This window comes from Canis lupus, chromosome 23, assembly GCF_011100685.1.
Source record: "Canis lupus familiaris isolate Mischka breed German Shepherd chromosome 23, alternate assembly UU_Cfam_GSD_1.0, whole genome shotgun sequence".
NCBI lineage: Eukaryota > Metazoa > Chordata > Mammalia > Carnivora > Canidae > Canis > Canis lupus.
Window position 1 is genome coordinate 33,873,032 of NC_049244.1, and position 25,815 is coordinate 33,898,846.

At 35.6% G+C, this 25,815-nt stretch overlaps 1 protein-coding gene, 1 long non-coding RNA gene and 1 pseudogene across 6 annotated transcripts in view; 1 reads left to right on the forward strand and 2 right to left on the reverse strand.

Moving 5' to 3' along the window:
* Window positions 1–23,562, forward strand: part of NCK1 (NCK adaptor protein 1) — a 76,728-nt gene extending 53,166 nt beyond the window's left edge. For 4 of the 5 annotated variants that reach the window (XM_038570970.1, XM_038570971.1, XM_038570972.1 and 1 more), the window contains 2 exons: window positions 18,368–19,080; window positions 21,699–23,562. In XM_038570970.1, the coding sequence (XP_038426898.1) occupies window positions 18,368–19,080; window positions 21,699–21,893 (908 nt within the window). In that variant the 3' untranslated portion in view covers window positions 21,894–23,562. Of the gene's footprint in view, window positions 1–2,097; window positions 2,246–18,367; window positions 19,081–21,698 lie in introns of those variants that run through there. The other variant, XM_038570974.1, reaches the window with a different exon arrangement.
* LOC609136 (ubiquitin-conjugating enzyme E2N pseudogene) lies at window positions 9,015–9,675 on the reverse strand (annotated as a pseudogene).
* LOC119865398 lies at window positions 18,346–24,263 on the reverse strand. The gene is made up of 3 exons (XR_005377065.1): window positions 23,558–24,263; window positions 19,206–19,352; window positions 18,346–19,114 (listed from the first exon to the last, which is right to left on the reverse strand). It is a non-coding gene; the product is annotated as an uncharacterized LOC119865398 (long non-coding RNA).
* Between the last annotated feature and the right edge of the window lie 1,552 nt (window positions 24,264–25,815).

Genomic DNA, 25,815 nt, shown 5'->3' on the forward strand with positions numbered 1-25,815 from the left:
ATTTAAAGTGGATGTTAGAGCTTGGTTCTTTGTATAGAATTTTGGCAGCATTGGGCAGAATTGAGTAGAGAAGGCCAAGACTAGAATTTCAGCTAGGCTAGGTACATTTGGCACATAGCACATTTTCAAGTCAGAAGAGCGTAAGTGTTAGTGAGCATTTTCTATAAATCTAGCTGCTGTTCAAGGGCCAAACTATAGTGGTGCTGATGAGCAGGACTGAGTCTGATCCTTTAGCCAGGACCTGTTGAACTGTGTGAATGCCTATAGGAGTTGAGGCGCAAATTCTGCATCTCATTGAGGCAAATAAATGAGGGAGATTCAGAATTGCCAAGGAGGCATTAAGGCAACTTATGACACATTGCTATATTTTACATTTAACAGCCTACATTTTGAATTTTGCTTTTAAAAATAAACCATCATTTTGTTCTTGTATTTGATAAAAGAGTTTCAAATTGTGGATCGATCATTACTGTAGATTAGCATCTACAAAGCCGATTTCTTTCTTATTTTTCTCCCCCCTCCCCCATCCCTTTTTCTTCCTTTAACTGTAAAGTTTGTTTTTACTAGCTCTCCATTAGGGCCAGAGATAATGGAACTTGCTTCACACCGGGCTTGGCTGAGCTGATAGGAAGGAAATATGCACAGATGAGGACTGGCCTCTTTCTTTTTTCTTTTAATTAAACTCTCCTTAGCTGACAGGAAGGAATGGGAGGGACAGAATTTCATTTTTGGTATTCAGGCAAACATGCTCTTACTTAATGGTTCTTTGTATATATGTAGACGAGAAAGTAAAATTTCTGCTTGCAAAGATAGTTTGGCAATGAGTAATATGGCATGATTGACAAATATGAAATATTATTGACTAACTGCTTTATATTAGCTTTATTTTTTATTTGACCTTGTTATCTAGAGTGCTCTCTCCGTTATCAGCAACAGAAGACAAATCTTTTATTTTTGACACTGTAAAATAGCCAAAACTAAAATATAATACAACTCAAAGTAAATATAAAATATTGGGATATTGTTTTGTGAGCAAATAACAATTCTAATATTCTAAAGGAGTTATTAATCTGAATTTTCATCATGACATCTAACTGCTATATCTGAGGATACCTTTTATTAAGATTTTAAGGTGTTGCAAATAAGACCAGTATTATTAGTTTTTAATACTAGTTTTTAAGTGAAGGACAAATCAGATTTTCCTCTAGCAGAAGAGACCATAGTTAGAACCAGGAATACTTGTGATTTTGTAAATATTGGACACTTACTTAAAGCATGTACATCAGAGGTACTGGGGAAAATTAAGGTAACTTCTATCAAGAAAGTATGCCTCATAGGAATGCAGGCACAGAAAGGATTAGGGTTACACCTAGATAGACTTTTTATTCCTTTTTAAAAGGATACTGGTATCCTGGGCAAATGTTTAAACAGAAGATGGTGAAAAACCTAATATCATAGAGCAAAATGGAAATATATCCCAGTTTTAGATACTACTGAATATAAACTTTAAAAAGCCCAACTAGAGAGAATTTTTATTATTTGTTGATATTCCTGGGAAACCTTTCATACTATTTTCTGATATAATTGAGACAGTTTTGGCAAGATTTTATATCTAAGTCATAGAGTATCTCTGCTAACTTTACTACTGTATTACAGTTATTGCTGCTTGTATTGCAGGATACTTGAAAACATTCTGTTTTAAGTTAATGATTGTTAGTTCTGTATAATGATGTAATTCTAGCTTTTGTATCAGAAAGCTGCCTCTTTCTCAGAATTTCTGAACTCCTTTTGGTAACTTAAATGTCCCATGTGGCTAAATGGATTTGTTTCACAGTGATTGTGCTGGTGGAGACAATGTTTGAAAGATAGAAAAGGGGAAACAAAGGAGAGAGTGAATGTATGAATATATATTCATTGAAAATGTATACTTTAAAGCTTTTTCCAAAATACGTCTGAATAATAAGGTAACATTCGTGGCCATGATGATATACTTGTTTTACAGATTCTGTTAGATTTCAGGGGGGAAAATGTTTTAGAAAGAGAGAAGCCTCAGAAAAATTCTCCCAGAAAAACTTTCTATTGCCTGGGTGTAGGCCAAGTCACATGGATTGGGTGTGGGGAGTTTCAGTGTTGCAGAACAGACCAGGAAGCTCACTGAGAATTATTCTGAGCTGTGTTAACTGACAAGAGAATACGGGATTTTTGTTCAAAATGGATTGGTTAAACGTCTTTAAAGACTTTTTCAGTAAGTTCATCTGTTTATTAAATCCATAGTTTTCTTGTAGTTTTTAAAGTAGATTTTTCGGTTTTGTGAATTTAAAGAAAACTGTATGGAACCTGGTGTGTTTATATAATAGGCTGGTGCTTTATATTGTTTATGAAACATAAGCTAAATGATTGGTGATAGTTCAGGTAATACTAGTTTTGACCTGATAAGTAATATAGTTTTGAAATGTTTTAGTATCAGTGTTTAAATAATAAAGAAAAAGATATAAATGAGTTCGCAGTTAGTTTTAATTTGGTAACTCTGAACTTAGCATAGACATTTGAAGTGAATTAAATTATAAACATTAAAAATATGAGGAAAAGAAAGGATTAGATGAACAAGTTCCTTCATCTTCAGTTTTGAATTAACATAATATTGTTTTAGTAGTTTTTACTTAGATTTTAGAGGAATAATGTAGAAATAACATTTAATAAAGCAGGAAAGAGAATGTTTTGATTTAATCAACGTAGGATTGGTAGAAATTGCTCTTTTGGTAAATGTGAGATTTGATATTTTGAAATGAGTCTTGAGAGCAACTACATACAAAGAAAATGAAAACAGTGAAAGGAAGTAGTGAATTACTGGGATTGTTTTGAGTTCAGGTCATAATGTAATACTGATACTAATTTACCAGAACCCAATGTGTATATTTGCTCTTGGCCTTTTTATGATCTTATGATAGTGAACTTGATTTGATCTTTTTGAACATTTGTTTAGTGTTTCTAGAAAAATGAACAGAGGAGTTGTTGTAGAAGTCTCATGCATAAGGAATTTAAGGAAACAAAGAGTAACCTGTTGAGAGATTTCATTTTCTTTTTTTTTTTTTTTTTTTTTTGAGAGATTTCATTTTCAAGCAGAATTGTAAAGGAGTAAGTAATTTGTTGAGAAAGAATGTCATAATTGTAATATTAAGACTCATTTGTTTCTTTAGTTAATTTTGATGACCAAGTGAAATTCTTCTGGAATATATCTCTTGTGTTTACTTTTAGGAAAGTTAATGCATTTTTAGATCCACTTTTTGGGGTAGTTTTCCTTTTGGAAATTTATTTATTCATTTGTTTATCAACATATTTTTCTTGAGAGCCTACTGCAAGCCAGATAAAAATCATAGGGTGAAAAACTAGTACTTTCATAGAACTTATATGGTGAGGAGGTAGATGAGGGTTGTTATTTAGTATTAAAATACTAAATAAATGAATTTCATATCTCATTTTGGTCATAAGTGATGTTGACTGTAAATCAACCAGAAATGGTGTAAAAAGAATATATCATTGATATGATGATTCATTATATACCATCGATAGAATAATAAAATTATTCTTTCTATTGTCTTGCAAAGTTGGTAATCTTCAATATATTTGTAGACCTGAGGGTCAGGGTATGAGATTTGTAACCAAAATACTCCTTTTTTCATTACCTGCAGGAAGCCCAAGTTTGTATTTATTTTGCTTTGAAGTAAAGGTACACTATATGTGCTCCTTATGTGGTGGCTAAAATAAACAAAGAGGGTACAGTATTTTAGGTAAAACAGAAAAATCAAAAATAATAACTTATTTTGTATAGATGAAATAACATAAAAATCAAAATTTAAATAAAGACTTGTAATGGAAAAAACATTGTATATTTGCATTTAGAATTCCCTAGTTTTGCTCCTAGATATACCATTTATTTAACTATGTGATCAAGAGTATATACCTAAACTTTCCTGATCTCTTATTCTTTATTTGTGAAGGAGATTTGGGTAAGACTAGATGATCTGGAAAGTCCCTTCTAACTCTAAAAATCTTATGGTCCTGGTAAAACAACTGATCAGTTTACATGTGATAGAAATCAGGGGAAAATCCATGAGGGAGAAACTGGTTTTGAAGAAGTAGAAACATAAAACCATAACTATATTTCCTTAAAGAACTAGAATCAGTAATACTTTCTTTGGTCTAATTCTGTTGAACGTTTATGTAGTCAGTGAATTAGATGGAGTGAAGATGGCATGTTTAAAGTAAAGAAGACCTAAGGCCAGAAGAATAACTAATACATTGAGTTCATTGAAAGCTAAAAATGAGAAATAAACAATGTGAATAGGGACAATGTAAAATTTTACATTAAGTTTTTATAACGAGAATTGTTTTTATAAGAATTGAAGAGCTTGCTGAGAACCTGGCCTGGCAGAATTATGTAAAATTCTTACATGAGTTAAGAGACTTATTAAAGAGCTGCTGTGAGGTCATGATCTCAGGCTCATGGGATTGAGCCCCTGCATCAAAGCTCCACACTGGGTGTGGAGTCTGCTTAAGATTCTTTCTCCTTCTCCCTTTGCCCCTCCCCACTCTAAAATATTTTAAAAAGAGCTGCTATGATATTGTGGGCGCCTCAGAATTTTAATGCAGTTCATGATAGCATTGATTCAAATCTGTAGTTCAAGTGAAAGGATGCAAATAGCTGGCTACCTTATCTGTGTGCTGGCCAAATGAAACATGATACAGTTTATCCATTTTGGGTAGATATACTTTAACAGTGGTATTGAGAAACTTGGATGCTTCTAAATATTGGCATCCAGCATATCAAGGATTTGGAAACCAGGTTACATAAAAACAGTTAATGTGTACAAAGATTTGCCTTAGGAAAAGGACAACTGTCTTGTGACTGGAATATTCGCAATGCTTAACCAGATTCTTAAAAACTTGGAGGAGGTGATAATATATTGTTTTGGTCAAGAAATAGTACTGTAGGAAGAGAGAAGTAAGACCAGTGGGTAGGAGTGAGGGGAACATTGCAAGCTATGCTAACACTTTTGGTTTTAATTTGAACAAAGCTAATGATAAAAATGCCTCAGAGTTGTGCATATCCTCAGTGCTCAGACCTAGGCATTTGTCCAGCTATTAAATGCAATAATAAAGACTTTAAGTGTTTTTGAAAATTAAATGCCAGAAGCACTAGGAATAATAATTACCGTTGATTAATGGAGTGCCTGCTATGTGCTGTGTACTGTGCTGAGTGCTTTACATACAAACTTTTAAAAAACATGTTGGAAGGTAGGGAATTAACTACACACTACCATTTCACAAACCTGGAAACTGGAGTTTAAAAAAGATTAAATAACTCAGGATCAAATTAACCAATAACTAGCAGGACTAAAATTTAAATTTAGAGTTTTTTGTTGTTGTTAGGGTTTTCCTAGTGTACTCATGACTAAGTAGAGAAAGAATTACAGTCAGGTAAGCAATGAATTAGAAAGATTTGATGCCAAAGGGACTAAGATTAAGAGGTTTGCGGAGAACTGACTATGAAGTTGAGCAGAATTTAGAAAAGTTAATACCTTGATCCAAGGGAACTTGGTTATTGTGGATGATCTCATTGTTGCTGATTATAACATAATTGAGAAATTAAAATATTTTACATTCGTATAATTTTATAAGTACTTTTCTATGTATTCTCTCACTGGTAACAGGAGATCGGAAAGACCATTTTTTTTTTTTTTTTTTAGCAGCGGAGACAAAGGGCAATGAACAGGTTCTTCCCAAAGAATTTTAAGCAGAGGAGGAAAAAACAGGCTATCCATTATGCATGCATTTGTCAGTCACTCACATGATAAACACTAATGGAACACTTAATATGGTCCAGGCAGTGGGGCTAGAGAAGTGATTAAAAAAGGTGTTTATTTTCAAACAAGTAAATATTGGTATACAGAGAGTTGAACATTAGATTAAAAGTATTTACAAAGAATGGTAGTGGCACAAAAAAAATACCTCCATTCTGTTTGAGGGGAGAGGGATATCTCCATTGAGAAGATACTTTGTTTGAATCTTGAAGAATGAGGGTGGCATGTGTTTGAGATTTAAAAAAAAAAAAAAACCATCATGGACAAAGGAACTCAGAGACTTAGAAAAGCCTGGGTTTTTTGGGTACTGAGGAGCTTATATGCCTTAGCGTTAGTATGAAGTTGAAGACATGCTCACCTAAAGAGATCCTAGAGGGCTTTGTGTTGGATAGGAAACATATTTTAAGTGTATTTTTTTTTCTCCTGAAATATTTCTGGCCTCTGAGAGTTAAAATAAGTTGTTTTTGGTGTTTTCCCACTTGGAACTTTAATTGGTGGGTCTGTCCAAAAATTCTTCATTCTTTTTTTGACAACGTATAATTAGCCTTAGACATCTTTTTCAAAATTAAAAAAAAAAATCATTTTGGAATAGCCTTTAGCTTCAAGTTTAAAATTTGTATTTGCTTACGTCACTCTTCAATTTTAATCAATCTAACAAATATTTATTGAGCATCTGGTACGTACACAGTTCTAAGTAGTATAGGAAATGCGAAAGATCAATGGGACATGGAATATTCCTCCTTTCTGGAAGCTGATGGCTGTAGTAGATGAGCTTAAAAAAACAAACGCAAAAACTGCTGGGATACGAGTACCTCAACAAGTACAAGGTGCTAGGGTGCTATAAAAAGAAGAGCTTACATCATTGGGGGTTGGTGGAGGGAAATGAAGGTTGTTGGAAAACAGAAAATGGGAAGTGAATTGTTACTTGAAAAGGCACTTCTTGAATGGGCAGAAGTTTGTGGGTTTTTTAAAGATTTTATTTGTTTGTTTGTTTATTTGAGGGGTGGGTATTGGAGAGCAAACAAGCAAGGGGAGCAACAGAGGGAGAGGGAGAAGCAAGTTTCCCACTCATCAGGGAGCTGGATGCCTGGCTCAATCCCAGGACCCCAGGATCATGACCTGAGTTGAAAGTAGACACCTTAACTAAGCCACCCAGGTGCCCTGAGAGGCAGAAATTTTAGTAAGGTTTTGGAAAGAAACTAGCACACAAGGAAAACAAAATCCTGAAGATTGAAATTATTTATTCAGGGGATTTAAGTGGCCCATTTTTATGAAGATTTAGGAAGTTTCATTGCAGGGCATATGGAAGGAATCTTTTATTTAACAATTACTATATGTATTGTGCTATTTACATTATTTACTTTTTTCAAAAGATTTTATTTATTCATGAGAGACACAGAGAGAGAGAGGCAGAGACACAGGCAGAGAGAGAAGCAGGCTCCATGTAGGGAGCCCGATGTGGGACTTGATCCTGGGACTCCAGGATCACGCCCTGGGCCAAAGGCAAGCGCTTAACTGCTGAGCCACCCAGGTGTCCCTTTTATTCACTTTTTAAACATTTATTCACTTCTTACAACACTGTGGTAGTAAGTGGTGTTTTCTACATTTCTAAGTTCAGAAAAGTGAAATTGTTTGCTCAAGTTACTACAGTAAGTGGTATAGCTGGGATTTGAACCCAAAGGCTCATTCATAGTCTATACTGTTTTCAGTACTCTACACCATAAGCCTAGAAAGGAAGAGTGAGGACATTCTAGAGAAGGCTATATAGATTCTAGGAAGAGTATTTCTCTTAATTTGATAGGCAATAAAGAGCCACACTGTTGACTGTTGAGCAATAATGTCATGTGATTGCAACTGTATTTATGGATGATGGGTTGGAGTGACACAGATTGGATTAGTAAGGAAACCAGTTTAGAGGGTATTGAAGATTCAAACACAACAAAATGGCCTGAAAAAGCATAGGGATAGTGGGAATGGAAAGTGTTGGCAGAAAGGAAATAAGGATTTGATGGTGGGAATCTTTTAAGAAAAAAGATATTTATGAGGTAAAATTCATATAGCAAAATCATTTTAAAGTATATAATGCAGTGGCATTTAGTATGCTGACAGTGTTGTGTGACCATCACATTTGTCAAATTCCAAACCGTTTTACCCCAAAATAAAACCCCATTTCCTATTAAGCAGTCACTCCCCATTATACCTTCCCTTCATCCCCTGGCAATTGCTAATCTGCTGTCTATATGAATTTACCCATTGTGGCTATTTCATGTAAATGGAATTATATAGCATGTGATTGTGATCTCTTGTGTCAGGTTTATTTCACATGACATCCTATTTTTAAGGTTTTTCTGTGTGGTAGTATTATGGCTGAATAATATTCCATTATATGGATGTATGCCTTATTTTGTTTCTCCATTACTCTGTTGCTGGACATTGGGTTGTTTCTACCTTTTGGCTATTGTGTATAGTGAAACTATGAACATTTGTGTGTAAGTATTTGAATATGTGTTTTCAGTTCTTTTGAGTATATACCTGGGAGTGGAATTATCATATGGTAATTAAATTTTTAACATTTTGAGGGACCATTGTTTTCCATAGCAGTAGTACCATTTTACATTTTTTTTTAGAATAACAAAAAATATTTTACTAAAACATAAGATTTACAGAAGTTTCCAGACAAGCCATACAAAATGCTCACAAGCTTTTTCTTGAAGGAAGGATTCTACACTTGACAGCAAAGTCACAATGTTATTAGGGCTGTGATGTTTGTTTAATGTTCCCATTTTGGTTCAAACAATCAAGCTTGTCCATCTACAGCGTCTAAATAAAGTTAGACTTGGCTAGAGAGCATATTAGCTGCTTTTAACCAATGCAATTAGATCACCATAAAAAGGGGGAAAGGAGCCCATAAAATTAAAATAAAACTACCTCTCCCCCTCAAAAATAATAATAAAGAAAAACACCCACACCCCTGCAGCTAACCCTGACAACTACCTTCATTCACAGTGCTTTATACTTAAACAATGATGGGGGAAATGAATAAAAGCAGAGAGGGGCCACTGCTTTTAAACGTTTCACAACAATCCAAATAGTACTTCTAGCCTCTGCTCATGCTTTACAACAGTGAATCAGGAAAAGACATAGATTTGCTAGTGTGCATTTAATCACCAAAGGACTGAAGATGTCTGGGCTTTTATTCTGTAACGTTTCTAAGACTGTGTCCATTAAATGCAAACAAAAAAGGAAGAAGTCTTGGCAGAACAGGAGAAGTGATGCACACTTGATAATCAGATGGATTTTAAATATTATTCATGGCATATAGCCTAGTCCATGCTCTAGCTGTTTCTATGGCTTGGGCTTCGTTGGTCTTCCACTGCTCCGCTACATCATTTGCTAACGGATCATCTGGAGTGGGAGCACTTAACAAAGCCTGGATCGATAGCAGAACTGTGCGGATCTGCAGTGCTGGGGACCACTTATCTTTCAAAATATCTAAACATATTCTTCCCAACTTGTCTACATTAGGATGATAAATTTTGGTCATGAAACGTACTTTAGGGGCTGCCATCGGGTATTCTTCTGGAAGGAATAGTTCCAGTTTAAAAGTCCCTCCCTCAAAGGGGGAATCCTGGGGGCCAGCAATGACCACATGAAAATAACGGGCGTTGCTCTCATCTGGTTCTGCTTTAATGCCAGGAACTGGTTCTGCCAGCAAACGCTGGGTTTCCTTGATAATCCTGCGGGGCAGCCCGGCCATCTTGTCAGATCCTGAGTTCGGCCTCTGCTCTCGACCCTGGCTCCGCTCGCCTCACCCCATTTTACATTTTGATCAACAGTGTTGGAGGGGTTCGTTTTTTCCATATCTTCATGGACACTTGTTATTTTCCCTGTTTTGGTTTAGTTTTGTTTTGTTATAGCTATCTTAATAGGTGTGAAAATGTATTTCATTGTACTTAGATTTGCATTTCCCTAAAGACTAATGATGTTGAACATCTTTGCATCTGTTTTTGGGCATTTTATATCTTTGTTGGGGAAATGTTTGTTCAAGTCCTTTGCTTGTTATTGAAATAGGTTCTTTTGCTGCTGGGTTCCAAGAGTTCCTTATGTGTTCTGGATTTAGACTGTAGACTGTATGTAATCTTTTTTTTTTTTTTTTTTTTTGCTTCTGCGTTTGGGGTCAAATCTAAGAATTCATTGCTACTCCCAGGTCATAAAGATTTTCCCTTATGTTTTCTTCCAGTAGTTTTAAAGTCCTCACTCTTATATTTCAGTAATTGATCCATTTTGAGTTAATTTTTGTTTGTTGTGCAAATTAGGAGTCTGACTTCATTCTTTTGCATATGGATATCCATTTCTCCTAGCACTACTTGTTGAAGAGACTGTTCTTTCCCCCCATTAAATGGTCTGGCACCCTTGTCTAAAATCTGTTGACCATAGATGTATGAGTTTATCTCAGAACGCTCAGCTCTGTTCTGTTGGTCTGTATGTCCTTTTATGCTAGTACTGTACTGTTTTGATTACTATGTGGCTTAGAAGTGAATTTTGAAATTGTGAAGTGAAAATCCCCCATTTTTCTTTTCAGCTTTTTTTGGGGGGTGGTGGCAAAGGGAGATGGAGAGAGGGAATCTTAAGCAGGCTTCATGTCCAGCGTGGAGTCCAACATGGGCTTGATCTCATGACCTTAAGATCATGACCTGGGCTGGAATTAAGAGTTGGACACAACCAACTGAGCCATCCAGGCTACCCATTGTTTTCATTTCTTTAAGATTTTTTTTGATAATTTGGGTCCCTTGCAATTCCATATGAATTTTAGAATCAGCATTTCTATTTCTGCAAAAAAAGGAATATTAGAACTTTGAAAAGAATTACATGGAATCTATGGATCACTTTGGATAGTGTTACCATCTAAAAATATTGAGCCCTCAAATCCATAAACACAGAATGTCTTTTCTTAGATCTGCTTTAATTTTAGTAGTATTTTGTAGTGTTTGGTATACTGGTCTTGTACCTCCTTGATCAATAAGTTTAACCTATGTATTTGATTATGTATGCTATCATAAATGGAATTGTTTTCTCATTTTCCTCTTAGAACTGTTCTCTGCTAGTATATAGAAATGCAGTTGGTTTTTGTGTGTTGATTTTTGTATCTTGCAAATTTGCTTATTATAACATTTTTGGTGTTACACACATACAGAAATAAACATTTTCTGTATTTATGATCATGTCATCTGCAAATAAAGATTATTTTACTTCTTCCTTTCTTGTTTGGATCTCTTTTCTTTTTCTTACGTAATTGTCCTAGCTACTGCTTCCAGTACATTGTTGAATAGAAGTGGGTGAAAGGGCATCCATGTCTTGTTCCTGATCTTAGCTTTCAGTCTTTTACTTTTGAATGTGATGGTAACTGCAGGTTGTTGTTGTTGTTTTTAGTAAATGCCCTTTATGATGTTGAGGAAATTCCTTTATATTCCTAGTTGGCTGGTACTTTTATCATGAAATGATATTAGATTTTATCCCGTGCTTTTTCTGCATCAGTTGAGATAATTTGGGGTTTTTTCTTTATATTAATGTGGTATGTAATAATACTGATTTTCATATTGTTAACTGTTGAATTACTCTTCTATTCCTGGGACAAATATCCCTTTATCATGATGTACGTTCCTATTAATATATTGCTATGTTGTTTGCTAGTATAGATAATCCCTGTTTTTAGCAGATTCCATATTTGTGAATTTGCCTACTTGCTAAAATTTTATTTGGAAGTCCCAAATTGATCATTGTGATGCTTTTGTGGACATGTGCAGAGTAGCATAAATTTTGAGTTGTCTGATGCACATATTGCCAGCTGAGGTTGAACAAGGAGATGGTCTGCCTTTTTGTTTCAGCTCTCGTATTGTGAATAAGGAGTCTATTTAGTGCCATGACTTTCTCATTGTTATGCCTTTTTTTTTTTTAAGATTTTGTTTATTTATTCATGAGAGAGACAGAGAGAGAGAGAGAGAGAGGCAGAGACACAGGAGAGGGAGAAGCAGACTCCATGCTGGGAGCCTGACATGGGACTTGATCCCCGGTCTCCAGGGCCACACTCTGGGCTGAAGGTGGCGCTAAACCACTGAGCCATTGTTACCCTTTTTTTGGTTTGTTTATGATTTTGCTGTTTAAAATGCCCCCGTCCCCCAAGCACAGCCCTAAAGTATTGCCTAGTATTCCTAAGTGCAAGAAAGATGTGATTTGCCTCATGGAAAAAATATGTGTCAGGTAAGCTTCATTTAGGTATGAGTTACAGTGATGTGGGCCAAAGTTCATTGTTAATATTTTACATTAAATAAAGTGTGAAGCAAGGTTATATATTGCTTGGTTGATACAAATGTTGTGAACAGAGAGGTTTGTAGGTATTTCATGGTAACTTTATTGAATGTAACTACCACGAATAGCAAGAATTGATTATTTTGTTGAGGAATTTTTAAAAATTTTTTATTTACTTGACAGAGCACAAGCAGGGAGAGGGGCAGGCAGAGGGAGAGGAAGAAGGAGGCTTTCCACCAGGCAGAGAGCCCAATGTGGGAAGCTTGATCCCAGGACCCTTGGGATCATGACCCAAGCTAAAGGCAGATGCTTAACAGACTGAGCCACCCAGGCACCCTGAGGAATTTTCAATCTATATTCATAAGGTATATTGGTCAATACTTTTCTTGTGATAACTTTATCTGGCTTTGATACCAGGGTAGTGCTGACCTCAATAGAATGAGTTACGAAATGTTTCCTTCTATCTCTTTTGTAGAAATTTGAGAAGGAAATGTTTGGTAGAATTGATAAGTTACTCAGTCCTGGACTTTTCCTTATTGTGAAGTTTTTGGTTACTGATTTACTCTTTTACTTGTGACAGATCTGTCCAATTTTTCTATTGGTTCTTGAGTTTGTGTGTTTAGCAATTTGTTCTTTTCATCTAGGTTATCTAATTTATTAGTGTACAAGTGTTCATAGTGTTTTTTTTTTCTTATTTTATTTCTGTTAGGTTTCTAGTAAATCCCACTTTATTTCTGATTTTAGTAATTTGAGTCTTGTCAATTTTGCTATTTTCAAAAACAACTTTTTCATTGTTTTGTATTTCATGTAGTTTCATTGACTCTTTGTTTTTGTATTCTTTTGTATTCTTGTGTTTATCTCTGCTCTGATCTTTATTATTATTTTTTTCTTCTTCTAGCTTTGGGTTAGTTTGATCTTTCTCTAGTTCTCTAAGGGATAAAGTTAGGTTATTGATTTGAGTGAGATCAATTTCTTCTTTAGAGTGAATGGGTGACGGGCACTGGGGGTTATTCTGTATGTTAGTAAATTGAACACCAATAAAAAATAAATTAAAAAAAATTTCTTCTTTAAAAAAATTTTCCTTTTTTATCATAAGCTTTTAGAGCTATAAATTTCCTTCTGAGGGGCACCTGGGTAGCTCAGTGGTTGAGCATCTGCCTTTGGCTTGGGTCGTGATCCCTGGATCAAGCCTGTTTCTCCTTCTGCTTATGTCTCTGTCTCTCTCTCTCTGTGTTTCTCATGAATAACTAAATAAATAAAATTTTTAAAAAATTTCCTTCTGAGCACTGCTTTTGCTGCAGCTTGTAGATTTTGGTATGTTGTGTTTTTATTGCCGTATGTCTCAGAGTATTTTTAAATCTCACCTGTAATTTTTTCTTTGACCTACCAGTTGTTTTAGTGTGTTAATTTACATATATTTGTGAATTTTCCAGTTTTGCTTTCTGTTAATTTTTAGTTTCATTCCATTATGGTCAGAGAAGATATTTTGTATGATTTCAGTCTCTTTAAATGTATTTAGATTTGTCTTGTGGCCTAACATATGGTTTATCTTGGAGAGTGTTCTATGTGCACTGGAGAAAACTGTATATTCTGTTGTTGTTTATCGGTGTTCTAGGGATCCCTGGGTGGCGCAGCAGTTTGGCGCCTGCCTTTGGCCCAGGGCGCGATCCTGGAGACCCGGGATCGAATCCCACGTCGGGCTCCCGGTGCATGGAGCCTGCTTCTCCCTCTGCCTGTGTCTCTGCCTCTCTCTCTCTCTCTCTCTCTCTCTCTCTCTCTCTCTGACTATCATAAATAAATAAAATTTAAAAAAATATATATCAGTGTTCTATATGTCTGTTAGGTCTAATTAACTTATAGTATTTTTCAGGTCCTCTATTTCCTTAATAAATTTTTGTCTAGATCTACTCATTATTGAAAAGTATTAAAGTCTCTAACTATATTGTAGAACTGTCAGTTTCTCCCTTTAATTCTGTCAGTTTTGCTTTATATATCCTGAAGCTCTCTTACTAGGTGTGTATAATGTTTGTATCCTCTTGATGGATTGACCCTTTTATCAATACATAATAATGTCTTTTGTCTCCTTTAACAACCTGTGTCTTAAGGACTGTGTTGTCTGTTATTAATACAACCATTCTCTTGGTTACTATTTTCATGGAATATGTTGTTCTGTCCTTTTGCTTTACCTGTTTGTATCTCTGGATCTCAAGTGAGTGCTTATAGATAGCATGGAGTTGGATCTTGTTTTTAAATCCATTCTGCCAACCTTTGTCCCTTTAGTCCATTATTTTAATTCACTTATATTTTAAAGTAATTACAGGTAAGGAAAGCTGCCTACTGTTTGTTTTTTTTTTTTTTGAAGATTTTATTTATTCATGAGAGACAGAGCGAGAGCGAGGGGGGGGCGGTCAGAGACATAGGCAGAGAGAAGCAGGCTCCATGTGGGGAGCCTGATATGGGATTCGATCCAGAGACTCCAGGATCACACCCTAGGCCGAAGGCAGGCGCTCAACCGCTGAGCCACCCAGGCGCCCCATGCCTACTGTTTTGCTATTTGTTTCCTGTATGTTGCATGCCTTTTCTCCCCTCAATTCTTCTACTACTGACTTCTTTTGTAATTGATTTTTCTCCTGATGTACCATTTTCCCTTCTCGTTTCTTTCTTTTTTTATTTTTAGCTTTTCCTTAGTGATTACCCTGAGGATTATAATTAACATTTTAACTTTTTAACAGTCATTTTTGAAATGATGTAAATTTAGCTGGTATATAAAACTACTCCTTTACAGTTCATCTTTTTTTTTTTTTAAGATTTATTATTTTATTTTAGAAAGGGGGGTAGGGATGGAGGGAGAAGGAGAGAGATTTTTTTTTTTTGAGAATTTTTTTTTAAAGATTTTATTTATTTGAGAGAGAGAGTGCATGAGCGAGCACAGAGGGAGAGGGAGAAACAGACTCCCTGCTGAGCAGAGAGCCCCACATAGGGCTCCATCTTACGATCCTGAGAGTCTGAAGCTTATGAAACCAGAGTCTGAAGCTTAACCAACTGCCCCATAAAGTTCTGTTTTTATACATTGTTTGCCCATTAACCTCGATTTGAAATTACTGTTTTATAAATTTGTATCTTAATCATATAGGAAAAAAAAAAAAGAGGATTTACGAACCAAAAAAATAAGAATACTGGCTTTTATATTTATGAACGAAGCTACCTTTACTATTACTTCCTCATATGGCTTTAAGTTACTGTTTAGTGTCCTTTCATTTCAGCCTAGAGGACTTTCTTCAGCATTTATTTAGCATGAACCTAGTGTGACAAACTCCTTCAGTTTCTGTTTACCTAGGAGTGTCTTAATTTTTCCTTCAAATTTGAAGGACAATATTGCTGGGTATAGAATTCTTGATTGACAGTTTTTTCTTCTATCATCAGATTCTACCCCCGCTATGGTTTGTTGTTGCTTCTTATTATAGGTTGTTTACTTGTTTAGTGAGTTTTCTAAACTATTTTTGTAAAGTCTATATTCTTTGTCCTGTGTGGCCTCTGAAGTTGGTGTTCTGTCTTTTCCTTGCTGGGGTTTTCAGTCTGTGCCTTGTCCTAGTTTTTGCCCCTTTCTCCAGGCTGCTACATCAATTAAATGATTTCAGGAAAAGAATGAGAACGTTCCAGGTCCAGTAAAACCAAGGCAAGCTTTTATGCCTATCCTTCACATGGCCGCCAAACAGCTTGAAACCCACAGTCATAATTCTTTGAGAATAAGATCTGTATTGCTCCCTCTGGCATTAGGAGTGCCAGTTACTGTCCTCAAAGCCACTACTGATTTGGGATGTAAAAGATGATCGGCAAGTGATTTAAAATGCCATAGCATTCTTACTACAAAGCAGCAGCTTCTTTTTTCACTAATCTTTGCCCTAGTTTTGTAAAATTTTTTTACTAGATTCCAGAGTTCTGCAAAAGTTGATTTTGACATCATCTGTCAGCTCATTAGTTGCCTTTCTGGGCAAATGGAGCCATAGAATTCCCTACTCTGCCAGAAATTCCTGATGTGGGGATTTTTTGGGATGATATTAACTACAAGTAAAGAAGCTGAGAGGCAGGGAACTGATTTATTGGCATGGGAGAGGTTATTTTTATTTAGAGATGTCTTGTATTTGTTGTATTTGAAGTGCAAATATCTACAATCTGTAGGCGTCTAGTGACAGTTGGAATCATAGTTCTTGAATTCCAGACAGAGCTTAGACCTGCAGAGAGACCTTATTAGAACCTTCTATACAGAAGTTACAAAAAACAAAAGTATAAGATATCCTTGAAGTAGAGAGGAAGTTCAGGCATCATATTTTGGGAAACGCTTTTAACTGAGGAATCTCTTCACTTTTTCATTCAGCAAACATTTATTTTGTTCCTATTATGTGGGTGCTGAAAATACAAAGGTATTTTTTCCTGCCTTCAGGAAACTCGTATTAAAGAAGGAAGACAGAAAATACAGTACAATTTTATAACAAGGTTTAGGGGAGCCCAGACAGAGATAAATAAAAATATTTAAACAGGTCAGTAGGTAAGACAGGAGACTCTCAGGGAAGTTAAAGGAGAAAAACAATAGAATAATCTGTGATCTTAGTTGCTGCCTTGAGAGTTTGAAAAGAATGAGGGCTCTAAAAGTTATTGATTGGCAGTAAAGAGATGACACAATTTTTATAAGAATGGTTTTTATTGAGTAGTTTGGTAGAATGGTAGAGATTAAAGGATCAGATCATAAGAAGTTAGGAATGAGTGAGTGAATGGTGAAGAAGTTGAAGGGAAAAAGAGTCTTTTTACCATGTTTAAAGAATGGTATAGTTCAAAAGGAGTAGCAGGATTGAAGTAACTTTATTTTGGAATGGAAATGATCTGAGTATGTTTTTAGACAGTAGAAGGATCTGAGTAGGAGGGAAACAGGGATGGCCAAGAGTCCCAAAAGAGGCAGGAAAAATGGTATTTAAAATCCTGGGAGGATCAGAGATTGAAAATTTGCATGAAGAAAAAGATTGAGGGTAATAAGGAGTTTTGAGATAGTGAGAAGGTTTGAGGAGTTTTATCTAGGAGTGCCTCCATTTTCTCAGTAAAAGCAGAACACACACACAAAAAAAACCAACAAAACAAACAAACAAAAAAAAAAGCAGAACACAAAATCATGTGCTAAGAAATGATCAGCAGTGAAAACACATGATCAAAGTTGACATAGCATACATTTATGATGGTAGTACCATGTGGTTCTTTTCTCATTTCTTTCAACAAATATGTATTAAGCATCTACTATGTACTAAGCACTGTCTGAGATTTTTGGTTTTGTATCTGTGAACAAAGTAAACAAAAATCCCTGCTCTTCTGGAGCTCGCATGTGAAGAGGGTGAGGGGAGAAAAACAAGGAAATAATGTATTACTTTAAAATAAACAGGGCAAAAATAAATAAAATAAAATAAAATAAACAGGGCAGCCCGGGTGGCTCAGTGGTTTAGCACCACCTTCGGCCCAGGGCGTGATCCTGGAGGCCCCGGGATCAAGTCCCACGTCGGGCTCCGTGCATGGAACCTGCTTCTCCCTCTGCCTGTGTCTCTGACTCTCTCTCTCTCTCTGATGAATAAATAAATAGAATCTTTAAAATAAAATAAACATAATGAGGTAAATAGAGCAGCATGGATATGGGAACTACGAAAGCAAATGAAAGGATTACCCAGACAGACCTACAACTTATATTGCATATCAAGTTGTAATTTGTTGTTTTATTTTTATACAGCTAATTATAGAATTTAGATTGATAAAGTAAGACAAGCATAGGGGTTTGGTGAACCTATGTACTTAGGTTGTAGATATGAGAGAAATAATCTATATTTGGAAGAAATTTTGTTAAATTTAGGGAAATTGTCATTATGTTATACAATTATTTCAGCACCTTTGAAAGAAAAGATGAGAGGATAAACTGTCATATAATAACTGATTTATATGTTTGGTTGTGAAAAAAATTTGTGAAGGAAGTCAAAAGGTACAAACTTCCAGTTATAAAATAAACAAGTCATGAAGATGTAAAGAAAGGAAAAAAAGAAGAAATTTGTTATCTAAATTTAAAGGCTTAAAAAAACTACAGAGGTAAAGATCCTTTTTTAATAATGAAAAATTGTATTTTTTGGTTATCATTATCTTATATTCTTTTATTACTCTTTTTATGTGAACAGGCATTGGAAAAGTGAAAAGAAAACACAGTGTGCCAGATTCTGCATCACCTGCTGATGATAGCTTTGTTGACCCAGGGGAACGTCTGTATGATCTCAACATGCCTGCTTATGTAAAATTTAACTACATGGCAGAGAGAGAGGATGAATTGTCATTGATAAAAGGGACAAAGGTGATCGTCATGGAGAAATGCAGTGATGGGTGGTGGCGAGGTAGCTACAATGGACAAGTTGGATGGTTCCCTTCAAACTATGTAACTGAGGAAGGTGACAGTCCTTTGGGTGACCATGTGGGTTCTCTGTCAGAAAAATTAGCAGCAGTTGTCAATAACCTAAATACTGGCCAAGTGTTGCATGTGGTACAGGCTCTTTACCCATTCAGTTCGTCCAATGATGAAGAACTTAATTTTGAGAAAGGAGATGTAATGGATGTTATTGAAAAGCCTGAAAATGACCCTGAATGGTGGAAATGCAGGAAGATCAATGGAATGGTTGGTCTGGTGCCAAAAAACTATGTTACCATTATGCAGAACAATCCATTAACCTCAGGTTTGGAACCATCACCTCCTCAGTGTGATTACATTAGGCCTTCACTCACTGGAAAGTTTGCTGGCAATCCATGGTATTATGGGAAAGTCACCAGGCATCAAGCAGAAATGGCATTAAATGAAAGAGGGCATGAAGGTGATTTCCTCATTCGTGATAGTGAATCTTCGGTAAGTTGATTTTCAAATAAATAGAAATAGAGCTCTGAGTATTAAAAAAAAAATAAATAGAAGATTGGAAAGAGTAAGTTGCTGCTTTAAAATTAATCAGGTGATAAGTTGGGATGTATACTTACATTTTCTGAAGCTAAAGTCAATGTTCTTTCCAACCATATTTATTTTGAATAAAATACAGCCCTAGCAGTGATTAAACTATGCTGGATTATTTGGCCTTTTGAATTCTTTTGGTCTTGCATTTCTGAAATATCTTCTGTTGCATTACACTGAAAAATGGAGAAAACTGAACTGTGACTTCTCTGTTCAGAGTTAAAACAATGCAATGGACTAAACTGGGGGAAATTTTTTTTTTTTTTCTTGAGAGGAAGAGAGTATGTGCACCCACATGTGTGTGGGGAGGGGCAGAGGAGAAAAGAGAATCTCAAGCAGGTTCCACACTCAATGCAGCGCCTGACTCGGGGCTCAATCTCACGACCATGATATCATGACCTGAGCTGAAATCGAGAGTCAGAAGATTGACTGACTGAGCCACCTAGGTGCACCTGAGAAAACATTTTTTAAATTGCATATTGGATGTGCTGTCATCCTTATAAAAGGAAATCCCTAAATTAAAGAAATTGAGATTTAAGTTTGTTCATAGATTGGTTGTTTGGAAGTTGGAATACACTTTTATTATTTACCTCAGAAACCTATTTTAATACTCACTGTTTTTGAAATGTATTTGCAATAAAAGATATTTTTTCTAATATTAGTAAAACTATGAAACCATAAAAATGGAATAATAGTTATGTAGGCTCTTTTGATTACTGTTTAGAATATTAGAATTTGGTCCTATTCATTTAACTGGTCTTTATTTTTCCTTTTAAAAGGATACCACTACTTTTCCAGTTTTCAGATCATTAGTATTGGCTTTGTTTCTGTGTATGTAGTTCTATAAATGTGAATGTGTGATTGTAGAAAAGATTTAAAGTCAGAAGAAAACTTATCTGGTGTGTGTATGTGCACTTGCGTATAGCGTGTATATGTTTATAAAAGGGAGGGAAGAAAAGAGAGGTAATTGAACTGCTTGATATGAAGTTCAGGAAATGAGGCCTGTACATAACCCCTCAGGAAGAGCAGGATCAATGATAGGGAACAGTGGTGGGATTTGTTTTCTGTTAGATGCCTGACTTGATCTATCTTTCTAGGACAAGCAGTGAGCAAGAAGCATTAGGAAATGAGTGACCTTAGAGCAGGTGATAAGAGTAACCATAGGTATAGGATGTTTCCAAGAAGCCCACTATTTGAAACTTTGTCAGTAACTATATAAAACTTTTAGACTGTTCAGAAAAGTGTTTAGGTTAAAAAAAACAACAAAAAGTAAGAAAGTAGCTTGGTTACAAAACACTGTTTTCTTGGTGGGTAATTGAGCATGGATATTAGCCAACATGCACCATCATTTTTAGCAGTAGGATTTTTTTTTTTAAGATTTTATTTATTCATGAGAAACAGAGAATGGCAGACATTGGCAGAAGGAGAAACAGGCTCCCTGCGGGGAGCCCAATGCAGGACTCAGTCCTGAGACCCCAGGATCAGGCCCTGAGCTGAAGGGATGCTCAACCACTGAGCCACCCAAGCATCCCTAGAATTTTTAAAGTAAAGATTTCAAACAGGATATTTTGTTTGACATGAACAATGTTTTTTAAACATTTGAATTTGTTACCAGTATTTAAATATTGGGAAATTTACTATAAAAAGTCAGGTGACAGACTTCCTTTTAAAATTGGAAGACCTGGGCAGCCCCGGGGTGCAGCGGTTTAGCGCCGCCTGCAGCACGGGGTGTGATCCTGGAGACCCGGGATCCAGTCCCGTGTCAGGCTTCCTGCATGGAGCCTGCTTCTCCCTCTGCCTGTGTCTCTACTATCTCTCTCCCCCCCCCTCCCTCCCTCCCCCTGAATGAATGAATGAATGAATGAATAAATAAATCTTTTTTTTAAATAAATAAATAAAAATAAAATTGGAAGGCCTGCCAACCTTGCCTGTATTTCTACAAGACAACAATCACCACTAAGTGGCCACTTTCTTTAAATTGGCCATGCACTGTTCCTTCTCTCTGTCCACCCTGTCATTTGTTTATATGTCTTTTGACCCTTGTAGGCATTTGAGTTTATGACCTCTCATTAGTGTCTATTGTCTTTAAGAATTCAGCCGAATATCTGAGCTAGTCTATGAGATAGCTACTGTTAGCTCACATTAACTCATGTTTTCTCATGTGTTTCTCCAGTTGTCTGAAGGAGAGAAGATAGCTCTTGTGCTTCAGATGTTAAACTAAAGGATTTGCCATGGGTGTTAGAGCATATTATTTAAGAGACTTTGGAGTCTGGCTGCTTGGGTTTGCATCCTGGCTGTCTTGTTAACTACATGGATGATTTTGAGCAACTTAGCTTTTCTTGGCCTTGATTTTGTCATCTCTAAAAAGGGTTGGTTAGAGGTGTAAAGGAGATAATCTATGTAAATAGCATAGTGCCTAGTACTTAGCTAAGATTTGAGCACTTTATTATTATTAGTGTAATATAAAAATGCTAATAGATATCTTTCAAAATGTTTACCCTATGTATTTTTTTCTCTTTTAGCCAAATGATTTCTCTGTATCACTAAAAGCACAAGGGAAAAACAAGCATTTTAAAGTCCAACTAAAAGAGACTGTCTACTGCATTGGGCAGCGTAAATTCAGCACCATGGAAGAACTTGTAGAACATTACAAAAAGGCACCAATTTTTACAAGTGAACAAGGAGAAAAACTGTATCTTATCAAGCATTTGTCATGATAATGCTGACCAGAAGTGACTGCTATAAAGCTATAACTCATCATGTAATTGAAGACTGAGAAAATGTCAATCCAATCATATTTGATTGGAAATTGATTTCTGACTCTACATGAGAATTGAGTGTGATACATAAGTATTTTTATTATAACTCAGCCCATACATATATACTACATATGCAAAGCATCTGCATAAAGCAGTTCCTTATCCTTGGTCTTCTGTTTTATTGTTTCTTGTCTGTTTTTCTCTTTGCTTCTAATATTAAGGTTTTATATTTTCTAAAGATGATGCAGATCGAAAGTCTTTACATGGAAGAATTTATTGGTTTTTTTCTTTATTTCCTTGTAAGGGCACCATATTTAGGTCACTTCTGCAATGGTTTCTCTTCATATAAAATTATTATATCAGTATATGGCATATGCTAAAATAAATTTCTTGGACAATGTTCTTTTCTGTGACTAAATAGCAATAATAAATGGATAATTAGAAATTATTTTCAGGTATTTGTTGCAAGCCATTGTAAATATCAAGTATGTTGTGTCTGCCATTTTTAAAAAATATTCATTGTCTTCATTGTAAAGCAAAACAAATGGGACATAGGTTTGAAAACGTATCTTGTACACTTTTAATTTGCAACTGTTGGAAACAAAAATCTAAACTTCTAGGACTTTTTTGTGGGGTTGCTTCTTACCTGGTTATTTAAGAGAATAAAGCAGTCTCTGAGATATTTAGCTTTTTAAACTATAAATGGATGCCCTAGTGTTATGTTTTTTTTTTTCCCCTAGTGTTATTTTGACAAAGCATCTTGTATTGGGGCATGTTGTATCTGTGTCAGTGTGAAAAAAGCTGCAGCCAAATGTTGGGGAAGTAGGAGGCAGTGAGATACTTGTCTCCCCTCCCCAAACATGTCTATCAGTATTAGGTATAGTATTTCTGCTATTTTCTTTTCCTCCTTTCAGCTTTGAGTTTTGTTGACTGAGACACTAAAATTGATCATACCTGAGGAAAAGATGGGATGTGCCAAATGGTTAGAGAAGGTTATTTTTGAAATCTTACTTTTGGAGAGTTTCTATTGTTTTTGTTTACTAAACAGAAGCTTGGGTGTATGAATGAGAGGCTACTATAGAGTATTGAATCTACTTCTGCAGGTCACAGAAGAAAACAGCTGTATTTTGTGGTCTTAGCTATCCTCTCCGACATAATTTGTTCTGGAATTTAAATTTAAGCAAAATTACTTTCAGTATTAGGAAATCTTATGGTATTTTTAAAAATTTCCCCAGTGCGGCCTAAGCAAATGAATGTTTCTATTCTTTAATGTGTTATAGATAAGTATTTAATACACCAAAATTACTGATGTTAAAATTGAAATTGTCTAATTCCTGAGGTTTTTGGATTATTTTTTTTAATTATTTTAAGTAATTTTTATTCTTTAACTCTTAAAATCATTTGAAGACTTACATTGCCACTGGGTGGCAGCCCTGGCTTCTCCCACTAAGCAATAGGAGTCAGCAAATACAATTAAAGCATTGATGTACAATTTTTTATTTTCACCACATCTACTTTTAAAGCCTTTTAGTTCATATTTCATTATCTTTGTCAGTCTCTCTTTGTTTATTGAGATGATTATTAGTAGACAATTGTAATAGAAATAAAAGTCATGTGCTTACCTGTTTTTGCTGTAAAATCACTTGAATATAAGTTGAAGAAAATAGTTTCAAAGTGTTATAAATATGATTAGGTAGTAAACACCTTTTTATTTGATTTTAAACAGCTGATGATGCTTTCTTTTTCTCCATTTTTTGTTTTTCCCCCCAGTCTTCTTTTTAAAAAGATATTTCTTAAAAAAAAAAAAGAAGCAATTAATACTTTGTAATCACAATGTAATTGATGCATTAATCATGTATCACATGAGCTATATTTATAGCAAACCCCACTGAACTTATGTTAAGGATTTTAAGAAAGCAGCTAGGAATGGAGAAGACTGGAAGTAGATTGCACATTCTCTGACATAATTAGATTTATAATAACTAGAGAGTTCCCAGATAGGCCACATGACCTGCACCTGCATATAACAAGCACTGCATATACTCATCTTCCACAAGGCAAAAGACTTGGGTATCTGATTGTTCAACAAAACAAAGCTTGAACAGCATCCAGGAGGTGAGGCAGGCAAACCAGGCTGTAGAACTCTTCCATTTGTTAAATCACACAAGAGAAAACCTATTCCGTGCAAATGTAAAAGGTGTCATCATTTGTCTTTTTCTTTTTTTCTTTTTTAAAAGATTCTATTTATTCATTCATGAGAGACACACAGAGAGCGAGAGGCAGAGACACAGGCAGAGGGAGAAGCAGGTTCCATGCAGGGAGCCTGACATGGGACTCAATCCCGGGACGCCAGGATCAGGCCCCGGGCTGAAGGCGGCGCTAAACCGCTGAGCCACCCAGTCTGCCCTCTTTTCTTTTTCTGTTGCTACATTTTTCTTCTTTCAAGTATCCTGTAGTTTCTCAAGTCCTTTAGTTCCTCTCCTATGCATGCACAGCTGGGCTGCAAAATGCCAGGGAGTTGATGAGCCAATAATACCTATTGTGTGCTGTTATTCTGGAATGAAAACCTCACTAGAAACTATGGAATTTTGTACTTAAATATTTTATCAATTTTTAAAAGTCTTAAGCCAATCCTTATATCAATGACTGTCTTTATAAGCATAAATTTTATTTGAAGCAATTTTCTTAAGAATTAGAACAACCTTAGAAAACATCTACATAGCTAGCTAGTAGCCCGACTTGTATTAGAAACCAGGTTTCCTTTTTCCCAGTCTGGTACATTCTGTTTGGTGACACACTGCCATCTGTGTGTTTGTTTTAGCCTAAGAGTTCTGGGAGTAGCCTGGGTGGCTTAGTCAAATGAGCATCTAACTCTTGGTTTCTGCTCAAGTTGTGAGCTCAGGGTCATGGGCTCGAGCCGTGCATTGGACTCTGTGCTCAGCTTGGGATTCTCTCCATCTTGCTCTCTTGTTCTTTCTCTCGCACTCCTTAAAATAAATAAATAAATCTTACATAAAAAGAAATAGGTGAAATGTTCTATCTTAACGGAAATTTTCTTCCACATATGAGGGGACACTTAGCCATCAATTTAAACAGATAACACTGCCCGATCCACATCTGTAAATAACTTCTCCAAAATCTTGGAAGAAGTTATTTGAGAACTTCATCTAAGTTCAATAATCAAAAGCTGTTGTTGCGATATTTGTTAATTGGTCATAGGTCCTTAGGATTCAGTAAAATATGTATGAACACATACGTAAGATACATATTGAATGTATCTTTTACTATACACAGTAACACAGATGTATAGCACAATAAAAGTGTCACAGATATATCACTAAAAACAGGAAGGCTAGCTAATCCATTGCTATTGCTGGAAGAATAAAAAGGCCTAGCAGATGAGCAACTTGGGTTGGTTGGAAAAGGCCATCCTTGTAGGTACATGGCACATAAATTATCTCATTTTAATGCTCTCATCCTGTCTTCTAATCCAGAGATTGAAAGAAGCAGGGGCACTGCTGTCAGTGTAGGTACTTTTGTGAGAATTAGGAAAAGGTACCTTTTACCTTCTACCCCTTGCCTCAACTCAAGACCAGCCTTTTTCCTTGTAGAAAAGTCCAAATTTCACCATGCCTCTCTCCCACATCTTGGCCAGGTGCCTTCTTCAGAGTACAGCTCAGCCTACACAGTACAAAAAAAGTAATTGTTCACATTTTAAAATTGGGGAATTTCACATAAAGTTTAGAGTTCTGGTTTCCCGTAAATAATATGGCAGTTCTGCAGTTGAATTCCCACAAGGTGACTATTGGATGGAATCTAAGTTGAATAGTCCCCTTATGTTTACTAAAGTACATCGTTAAAAAAAAAAAAAATTGTAAAA